At 46.4% G+C, this 8,521-nt stretch overlaps 1 protein-coding gene across 1 annotated transcript; it reads left to right on the forward strand.

Moving 5' to 3' along the window:
* Positions 1–7,492: 7,492 nt before the first annotated feature.
* Positions 7,493–8,489, forward strand: LOC123039703 (putative expansin-B14). Its single transcript, XM_044462746.1, has 3 exons — positions 7,493–7,625; positions 7,780–8,086; positions 8,180–8,489. The coding sequence occupies exons 1-3, from the start codon at positions 7,493–7,495 to the stop codon at positions 8,487–8,489; spliced, it is 750 nt and encodes a 249-aa protein (XP_044318681.1).
* Positions 8,490–8,521: the final 32 nt, after the last annotated feature.

Here is an 8,521-nt window from a genome sequence, read left to right on the forward strand (position 1 = left end):
ACATATATGATGATCCTTGAGATATTCGCGATGTTTGACACCGCGAAAGTAGAAATCAAGAAGGAGCATCAATCGTTGATGGTCAGTGAGACCACTAGTTTCAAGAAGGGCAAGGGCAAGAAGGGATACTTCATGAAACGGCAATTCAGCTGCTGCTCTAGTGAAGAAACCCAAGGTTGAAACCAAACCCGAGACTGAGTGCTTCTGTAATAAGGGGAACAGCCACTGGAGCAGAATTACCCTAGATACTTGGTAGATGAGAAGGCTGGCAAGGTCGATAGAAGTATATTGGATATACATTGTGTTAATGTGTACTTTACTAGTACTCCTAGTAGCACCAGGGTATTAGATACCGGTTCGGTTGCTAAGTGTTTGTAACTCGAAATAAAAGCTACGGAATAAACGAAGACTAGCTAAAGGTGAGCTGGCGATATATGTTGGAAGTGTTTCCAAGTTTGATGTGATCAAACATCGCACGCTCCCTCTACCATCAAGATTAGTATTAAACCTGAATGGTTTATTGAATCTCGATCGTAGTGATACACATTTTCATGCCAAAAGATATAAGATAGTAATGATAGTACCACTTACTTGTGGCACTGCCATGTAAGTCATAATGGTATAAAACGCATGAAGAAGCTCCATGTTGATGGATCTTTGGACTCACTCGTTTTTGAAAAGTTTGAGACATGCGAACCATGTCTATTGGTGTATATGCATGAAGAAACTCCATGCAAATGGATCGTTCGGACTCACTTGATTTTGAATCACTTGAGATATGCAAATCATACCACATGGTCAAGATGACTGAAAAGCCTCATTTTCAGTAAGATGGAACAAGATAGCAACTTGTTGGAAGTAACACATTTTGATGTATGCAGTCGAATGAGTGCTGAGGCATGCAGTGAATATCATTATGTTCTTACTTCACAGATGATTCGAGTAAATGTTGAGTATATTTACTTGATGAAACACAAGTCTGAATTATTGAATGGTTCAAGTAATTTCAGAGTGAAGTAGAAGATCATTGTGACAAGAGGATAAAATGTCTATGATATGATCATAGAGATGAATATCTGAGTTACGAGTTTTGGCACACAATTAAGACATTGTGGAAATTGTTTCGCAATTAATACCGCCTGGAACACCATAGTGTGATGGTGTGTCCGAACATCATAGTTGCACCCTATTGGATATGGTGCGTACCATGATGTCTCTTATCGAATTACCACTATTGTTCATGGGTTAGGCATTAGAGACAACCACATTCACTTTAAATAGGGCACCACGTAATTCCGTTGAGATGACACCGTATGAATTATGGTTTAGAGAAACCTAAGTTGTTGTTTCTTAAAGGTTTGGGGCTGCGACGCTTATGTGAAAAAGTTTCAGGATTAAGCTCGAACCCAAAGCGGATAAAATGCATCTTCATAGGACACCCAAAACAGTTGGGTATACCTCCTAATTCAGATCCGAAAGCAATATGGATTGTTTCTTGAATCGGGTCCTTTCTCGAGGAAAGGTTTCTCTCGAAAGAGTTGAGTGGGAGGATGGTGGAGACTTGATGAGGTTATTGAACCGTCTCTTCAACTAGTGTCTGGCAGGGCACAGGAAGTTGTTCCTGTGGCACCTACACCAATTGAAGTGGAAGCTTATGATATTGATCATGAAACTTCGGATCAAGTTACTACCAAACCTCGTAGGACGACAAGGACACGTACTACTTCGGAGTGGTAAGGTGATCCTGTCTTGAAGGTCATGTTGCTAGACAACAATGAACCTACGAGCTATGGAGAAGCGATGGTGGGCCCGAATTCCGACAAATGGTTAGAAGCCATGAAATCCGAGATAGTATCCATATATCAGAACAAAGCATGGACTTTGATGGACTTGCCCGATGATCGGCAATCCATTGAGATAAATGGATCTTTTAAGAAGAAGACGGACGTGGATGGTAATGTCACCATCTATGAAGCTCGACTTGTGGCGAAGTTTTCCGACAAGTTCAAGGAGTTGACTACGATGAGATTTTCTCACTCATAGCGATGCTTAAAGTCCGTCGGAATCATGTTAGCATTAGCTGCATTTATGAAATCTGGCAGATGGACGTCAAGACGAGTTTCCTTACCAGTTTTCGTGAGGAAAGGTTGTATGTAATACAATCAGAAAGTTTTTTTTGTCGATCCTAAGGATGCTAAAAGGTATGCTAGCTCCAGCGATCCTTCTAAGGACTGGAGTGAGCATCTCGGAGTTGGAATGTATGCTTTGATGATGATCAAAGATTTTGGGTTTGTACAAAGTTTATGAGAAACTTGTATTTCCAAAGAAGTGAGTGGGAGCACTATAGAATTTCTGATGAGTATATGTTGTTGACATATTGTTGATCAGAAATGACGTAGAATTTCTGGAAAGCATATAGGGTTATTTTGAAACTGTTTTTCAATGGAAAGCCTGGATTAAGCTACTTGAACATTGAGCATCAAGATCTATAAGGATAGATCAAAATGCTTAATAATAATTTCAAATGAGCACATACCTTGACATGATCTTGAAGGTGTTCAAGATGGACCAGTCAAAGAAGGAGTTCTTGCCTGAGTTGTAAGGTACGAAGTTAAGACTTAAAGCTCGACCACGGCAGAATAGAGAGAAAGGACGAAGGTCGTCCCCTATGCTTAAGACGTAGGCTCTTCAGTATGCTATGCTGTGTAACGCACCTGAAGTGTGCCTTGCCATGAGTCAGTCAAGGGGTACAAGAGTGATCCAAGAATGGCTCACAGGACAGCGGTCAAAGTTATCCTTAGTAACTAGTGGACTAAGGAATTTTCTCGATTATGGAGGTGGTAAAAGAGTTCGTCGTAAAGGTTACGACGATGCAAGCTTGACACCTATCCGGATAGCTCTGAGTAGAGAGACCGGATACATATAATGGAGCAATAATTTAGAATAGCTCCAAGTAGAACAGTTGTTTGGAATAGCTCCAAATAGAGCGTGGTAGATGCATCTAGGAGATGACATAGAGATTTGTAAAGCACACATGGATCTGAAAGGTTCAGACCCGTTGACTAAAACCTCTCTCACAAGCAACATGATCAAACATAAAACTCATTGAGTGTTAATCACATAGTGATGTGAACTAGACTACTGACTCTAGTAAACTCTTGGGTATTAGTCACATGGCGATGTGACCTGTGAGTGTTAATCACATGGCGATGTGAACTAGATTATTGACTCTAGTGCAAGTGGGAGACTGTTGGAAATATGCCCTAGAGGCAATAATAAAAGTATTATTATTATATTTCCTTGTTCATGATAATTGTCTTTTATTCATGCTATAACTGTATTATCCGGAAATCGTAATACACGTGTGAATACATAGACCACAATATGTCCCTAGTGAGCCTCTAGTTGACTAGCTCGTTGTGATCAACAGATAGTCATGGTTTCCTGGCTATGGACATTGGATGTCGTTGATAACGGGATCACATCATTAGGAGAATGATGTGATGGACAAGACCCAATCCTAAGCATAACACAAAGATCGTGTAGTTCGTTTGCTAGAGCTTTGCCAATGTCAAGTATCTGTTCCTTTGACCATGAGATCGTGTAACTCCTGGATACCGTAGGAGTGCTTTGGGTGTATCAAACGTCACAACATAACTGGGTGACTATAAAGGTGCACTACAGGTATCTCTGAAAGTACCTATTGTTTTATGCGGATCGAGACTGGGATTTGTCACTCCGTGTAAACGGAGAGGTATCTCTGGGCCCACTCGGTAGGACATCATCATATGCGCAATGTGACCAAGGAGTTGATCACGGGATGATGTGTTACGGAACGAGTAAAGTGACTTGCCGGTAACGAGATTGAACAAGGTATTGGATACCGACGATCGAATCTCGGGCAAGTAAAATACCGCTAGACAAAGGGAATTGTATACGGGATCGATTGAGTCCTTGACATCGTGGTTCATCCGATGAGATCATCGTGGAACATGTGGGAGCCAACATGGGTATCCAGATCCCGCTGTTGGTTATTGACCGGAGAACGTCTCGGTCATGTCTGCATGTCTCCCGAACCCGTAGGGTCTACACACTTAAGGTTCGATGACGCTAGGGTTATAAAGGAAGCTTGTATGTGGTTACCGAATGTTGTTCGGAGTCCCGGATGAGATTCCGGACGTCACGAGGAGTTCCGGAATGGTCCGGAGGTAAAGATTTATATATAGGAAGTCCTGTTTCGGCCATCGGGACAAGTTTCGGGGTCATCGGTATTGTACCGGGACCACCGGAAGGGTCCCGGGGGCCCACCGGGTGGGGCTACCTGCCCCGGGGGGCCACATGGGCTGTAGGGGGTGCACCTTGGCCTACATGGGCCAAGGGCACCAGCCCCAAGAGGCCCATGCGCCTAGGGAACCCTAGAGGGAAGAGTCCTCAAGGGGGAAGGCACCTCCGAGGTGCCTTGGGGAGGATGGACTCCTCCCCCCTCTTGGCCGCACCCCAAAACCCATCTAGGGCTGGCCGCCGCCCCTAGGGGGTGGGAAAACCCTAAAGGCGGCGCAGCCCCCTTCCCCCCTATATATATTGAGGCATGGGGCTGCCCATAACACGCGATTTGATCTCTCGTTAGTGCAGCCCTACCTCTCTCCCTACTCCTCCTCTCCCATGGTGCTTGGCGAAGCCCTGCGGGATTGCCACACTCCTCCACCACCACCACGCCGTTGTGCTGCTGTTGGATGGAGTCTTCCTCAACCTCTCCCTCTCTCCTTGCTGGATCAAGGCATGGGAGACGTCACCGGGCTGTACGTGTGTTGAACGCGGAGGTGCCGTCCGTTCGGCACTTGATCATCGGTGATTTGAATCACGACGAGTACGACTCCATCAACCCCGTTCACTTGAACGCTTCCGCTTAGCGATCTACAAGGGTATGTAGATGCACTCCCCTTTCTACTCGTTGCTGGTCTCTCCATAGATAGATCTTGGTGTTACGTAGGAAAATTTTTGAATTTCTGCTACGTTCCCCAACATTTTTTTCGTCCCACCACTTTCGTCCGGTTTTTTTCGTAGGTTAACCGTCGTAGATTTTTTTCGTCGCCTCCCCCACTTCATCGGTTTATTTACACTTCACCCTCTCACACAACGAAAAAAACTGAACGGATCAGAACTTTCCATACTGACGCAAATTATTTAGTAATGTCTTTATGTAAGAAAATCAATCACAATCAATCTCTAAAGATCAAATCTAAATTAATTAATCTTCATAACGTTTGTTTCCTTTCGAATCACGTCCATAACTTTCCTTCCTTGTTTGGGCAGAAACTGTTTGGTAGCAGAGATTAGGAAGCTTCCTATGAGTGTAGTAATAGGAAGTATTCTTTTTCTTGATGATTCATTTCCATGCATGATGATAGTAAATTAGGCCAACATTCACCACTATTTATCAACGTCATCAATCGTATTCATTCCTACCAGTTTTAAGGGAATCTGCTCGCTATGTCTTTTTTAAGGGGATCCGCTCACCAAGTCGTCATCACACGTTATTTTCACAAACAATCTCTACTCCTAATGGAGCAGTTGGTAGCCTCGTACGGTTTATTTTTGTCCTCCTCCCACCTCCACTGGTTCTTTTTCTCTGCACTCTTTCCTTGCAAACCAATAATTTTCTAACATACAAAAGATCACGAATCTATCTTTCCTTACCCGAACCAATCCCGCCCTACATCAGTGCATTTCTTTATTAAGAAAACTAACACGTAAATCTTAACGCATTGTAAACAAATCCCGTTATGGACCTAATTAATTTATTATGGAATCTATACGTGGTCGCATTGGTTCTTTTTCTTTCCACTCTTTCCTTGCAAACCACTAATTTCCTAACATACAAAAGATCACGAATCTATCTTTCCTTACCCGAATCAATCGATCCCTACGTCGGTGCATTTCTTTATTAAGAAAACTAACACGTAAATCTTAACGCGTTGTAAAGAATTCCCATTATGGACCTAATTAATTTATTATGGAATCTGTATGTGGTCGCATCTCTCCCCTCGTGAAAAAATCGCATCCATCTCCCGTTAAAAAGGAAAAGAGAACATGAACGATCAATCCCACACCATGCATCTCAGTAGCAAAAAATCGCCCCCGCCTCTGCTACTGCACCTCGCCGTGTGCCCCGCTCGACCCATGCCTCGCCTGCATGGCTGGACGCCGCCGTCTCTAACGCCACGTACAAGAAAACGGTGGGCAGAACCATCCATTCAAATCGCACACCCCCACCCTCCTCCGCAATCCCTAGCCCTGCATCACCCTATCACTTTCTCGCATCTCTTTCCCCTCGATGTAGATGGTGCCGAGCGGCGGCCTCGAGCACCGGCAGTGCCGCCCTCTCTATCTTCGCTGCGTCGGGAGATGGGCCGAGGCTATCGTCGGTTCGCCGCCCACGATTGGGCCGCCTCCGGTTGTCGCGCACCACCGGCTCCACCTAATGTGCCCGACCCTCTCCACTTTCGACCTTCCGGCGACCACATCCTCCGCGCCTCCATCCATCATCCACAAGGCCACTCCCTGCACCCACCCTCCTAAATTCTCCATACCGGCGGACAATCACCGAAGATCCAAGTTGGCCCGATATCAATTTCTTACATGCTTTCTTTATCAGTTGGTGATGGGAATGGGTTCCAATTTCTCTCTCTGACTGTGGATTCGCAGGCAATAAGCGCTTCTACATGCATCCTCCTGTCGGTCCCTAAAGTACCAAGGTAAATGGTTGATGTTGCGTTTGTCTAGGATGATATATGTTGGCTCTGTTCCGGTTCATCCGAGCAGTTCCGGTACATCGTGCATTTATCTTGCCAGTAATGTTCTGTGATGCTCTGATGCACTTTGGAATTGTTTATCTTGTCTTCAGTGCAGAATATTTGTTTATTAATGCATGAGAAGAATCCTTGTTACTACCTTGAACCTGTTTTATAATCCATATTGTTATGCACTAGCGCGTGTGTGTGTGAAATAGATGGATTATGGTCCCGTACCCAATAAGATGGATATGTGTGTGTGTTACAGAGAGAGAGAGAGGGAGAGGGGGAGAGGGGGAGAGAGAGTGAGGAGGAGGGAGGGAGAGAGAGTGTGTGAGAATTTGATGGTAAAAAAATCGCTAATGTCACTTGATATGTATGAGAATATTAAATGTAATATTAACATAATTGATATTGAAGTCCTAAATTTAATGTGGCCCCGTTGCAATGCACGGGTGTTCTTCTAGTACTACCTAGAATCAGGGTAGGGGTTCCGCTGAATTAAAGAATTTAATCCCTGCGAATCAGTCTTGAGAAACGGAATTATGTTTGAGGATCAATTAAAGAATAAATATCCCTCCGAGTCCGCAAATTGAAAGGACTATAATGAGCGTGCGATCTCGGCGCTGCCTATATAATACACGCTGGGACACACATCACCTCATCTCTTCCTCGACGTCCTTCACTGCACTAGCGCGAGCATGGCTTCTTCTTCCTTGGTCGTTTTCGCGGCTCAAGCCAGCTGCTGGCTCCTCCTCCTTTCTCACAGCGTCTCCGGCTGGTCCGACGCCGGCGCGACGTGGTACGGCCCCCGCATCGGCGGCGGCAGCGACGGTACGTACAGTATACTCCGATGAGGCATGCACACGTCGATGATGAGAGTGCAGTGCATGCAGGATTGAACGTGTCTACACTCTACAGTAGTTGTTTTTTGTGTAACAACGCAAGCATGGCTGAATGTACGTGCATGTGCATGTGCATGTTCCAGGTGGTGCGTGCGGGTACCAGCGCGACGTGGAGAGCCCGCCGTTCTCCGCCATGATCACCGCCGGCGGCCCCTCCCTCTACAAGAACGGCAAGGGATGCGGCGCTTGCTATCAGGTGAAATGCACCGGCAATGCCGCTTGCTCCGGCCGCCCAGTGACCGTGGTTGTCACCGACCAGTGCCCCGGCGGGCCGTGCCTGGCCGAGGCCACCCACTTCGACCACAGCGGGAAGGCGTTCGGTGCCTTGGCCAAGCCCGGCCAGGCCGACAACCTACGCAACGCCGGCAACATCAAAGTCCAGTACAACCGGTAATTAAGCTCGAGCCCAGTGCATGCTTCGTGGTTCGTGCGATTCATGCATCCATTGTGATCTCTTTGAATGATTTCTTCGCTCGCCTTCAGGGTTCCATGCAACTGGCGAGGGGTCGCCTTCCGGGTCGACGCCGGCTCAAACCCGAACTACCTTGCGGTGCTCATCGAGTACGAGTCCGGTGACGGCGAGCTGCAGGCGGTCGAGCTCCAGCAGGGCGGCGGGAGGTGGGCGCCGATGCAGCAGTCGTGGGGCGCCGTGTGGAAGTACAACTCCGGGTCCACCCTACAGGCGCCCATGTCGATCCGCATCACCTCCGGCTCAGGGAGGAAGCTTGTTGCCACCAACGTCATCCCCTCCGGCTGGCAAGCTGGCAAGACCTACCGATCCATCCACAAATAGTTAGTGATTCATCCGATCTGTTAGATCGAGTA

Source organism: Triticum aestivum, chromosome 2B, assembly GCF_018294505.1.
Source record: "Triticum aestivum cultivar Chinese Spring chromosome 2B, IWGSC CS RefSeq v2.1, whole genome shotgun sequence".
NCBI classification, from domain to species: Eukaryota; Viridiplantae; Streptophyta; class Magnoliopsida; order Poales; family Poaceae; genus Triticum; species Triticum aestivum.

Excerpts from the sequence above, each read along its gene's own strand:
- LOC123039703 (XM_044462746.1), top strand. The coding sequence starts at position 7,493 with ATGGCTTCTTCTTCCTTGGTCGTTTTCGCGGCTCAAGCCAGCTGCTGG. Across the intron at positions 7,626-7,779 it reads CATCGGCGGCGGCAGCGACG|GTGGTGCGTGCGGGTACCAG; the intron begins GTACGTACAGTA and ends TGCATGTTCCAG. Across the intron at positions 8,087-8,179 it reads ATCAAAGTCCAGTACAACCG|GGTTCCATGCAACTGGCGAG; the intron begins GTAATTAAGCTC and ends GCTCGCCTTCAG.